Source organism: Chinchilla lanigera, unplaced genomic scaffold (assembly GCF_000276665.1).
Source record: "Chinchilla lanigera isolate Chin_1 unplaced genomic scaffold, ChiLan1.0 scaffold00057, whole genome shotgun sequence".
Classification (NCBI taxonomy): domain Eukaryota; kingdom Metazoa; phylum Chordata; class Mammalia; order Rodentia; family Chinchillidae; genus Chinchilla; species Chinchilla lanigera.
The window spans coordinates 5,348,703-5,349,987 of record NW_004955458.1 but is presented as its reverse complement, the minus strand read 5'-3'; the positions used below and the strand labels follow the sequence as shown (position 1 = coordinate 5,349,987).

Here is a 1,285-nt window from a genome sequence, read left to right as displayed (position 1 = left end):
ATCCGGGTCTAATTCTCCCTTCTTTGGCCGTACCCCACCCACCTTGCGGCTCCCTCTGAGTGGCCTGTACAGCTCCGTCCCCTCAGCCAGTCCAAGGGCCAGGCACTTCACCCTAGGGGAGAGGCTGGGGTCAGATTGCGGGCCGGGCCTGGCCTGGCCTGACTAGCGTCCCCCACACCGTGTTGAGTCCGCGTCGCCTTGACTCGGCTCATCTCTACACCCACCTCTGGGTGCGGCAGACGACCATCATCAGGGAGAAGACCACGCCCACAGCCAGGCCCAGGTCCACATTCAGGGTCACCACAGCCACCCATGTGACCATCCACACGGCCTGCGGGGCACAGATGGGTGAACGCCCGAAGACTGGGGTCCCTGCAGGTGACTGCCAGGGTGAATGATGTGGAGGGACAGCCCAGGAGAAAGTGGGAAGCATCCCAGAGGAAGGGACGGGATTGACCCAGTGGGGTACACGGGGGACATAATGGCCTCAGACCACGCTTCAGGTGGGCAGTTACAAGGCTCGGGCCTGAGGGGTTCAGAGCCCACCCTTCCTCTCCTCTCGGTAAACCGTGTGTGCTGGGGCGGGCGGTCGCAGGCGTAGGACCAGGACAGTGAGCGCTGGCCCCGGGCAGAGGCCAGGCGGGATAGGGCAGTGCAGAACGGGGGTAATGTCGCCATGTCTCACAAAGTCTGCCCGGCTGATGTGCCACAGCTGTGGAAGTTCCTGCATCTGGAAGAACATCTGGCGCATGCTGGAGATGTTGATGCAAGCCAGAACAGCCTTGGGGCACAGGAGGGGGGCTGACTTCCCCAGTGTCCTGGAGCACGGCCACCTCCCTTCAGGCACCCCCAGGCCACCCCTGCTCCCTACCTTGGGCAGATAGTAGAAGAAGGGTCCCAGCCATAGCAGCACCGACAGGACCACTGTACAGGAGAAGAGGCCGGCCAGCTAGGGGGCAAGGGAGGGCAGGATGGGCGGGAGGGAGGGACGCTCTGCCCTCCCAGTGAGAGCAGATCTCTGCACACACTGCCTCATCCTCCTCGGAAGTTTCTCTCCTCCCAAATCTCCTTCTACACAGGTATTTCTTACTCCACCACCTCTTCTTGATATTCTGCCATTCACTCTCACCCTTTCCCCTTCCAATTAAATGCCTATCATTCACCGTTCCTCCCCAAGAAATATGTAGTTTAGCCGGGTGTGGTGGCCCACGCCTGTAATCCCAGCACTCGGGAGGCTGAGGCAGGAGGATTGTTGCGAGTTCAAGACCAGCCTGGGTACAAAGTG

The 1,285-nt window shown here is 61.0% G+C and overlaps 1 protein-coding gene across 3 annotated transcripts in view; it reads right to left on the bottom strand.

The window, feature by feature from the left end:
* The window catches only part of Slc26a10 (solute carrier family 26, member 10), a 9,007-nt gene that overhangs the window by 2,207 nt on the left and 5,515 nt on the right, over positions 1 to 1,285 (bottom strand). For 2 of the 3 annotated variants that reach the window (XM_013520908.1, XM_005397408.2), the window contains exons 9-12: positions 872 to 949; positions 686 to 781; positions 225 to 331; positions 43 to 112 (exon numbers count right to left, since the gene is read on the bottom strand). In XM_013520908.1, coding sequence (XP_013376362.1) covers positions 43 to 112; positions 225 to 331; positions 686 to 781; positions 872 to 949 — 351 coding nt within the window. The remainder of the gene's footprint in view (positions 1 to 42; positions 113 to 224; positions 332 to 685; positions 782 to 871; positions 950 to 1,285) is intronic. The other variant, XM_013520907.1, reaches the window with a different exon arrangement.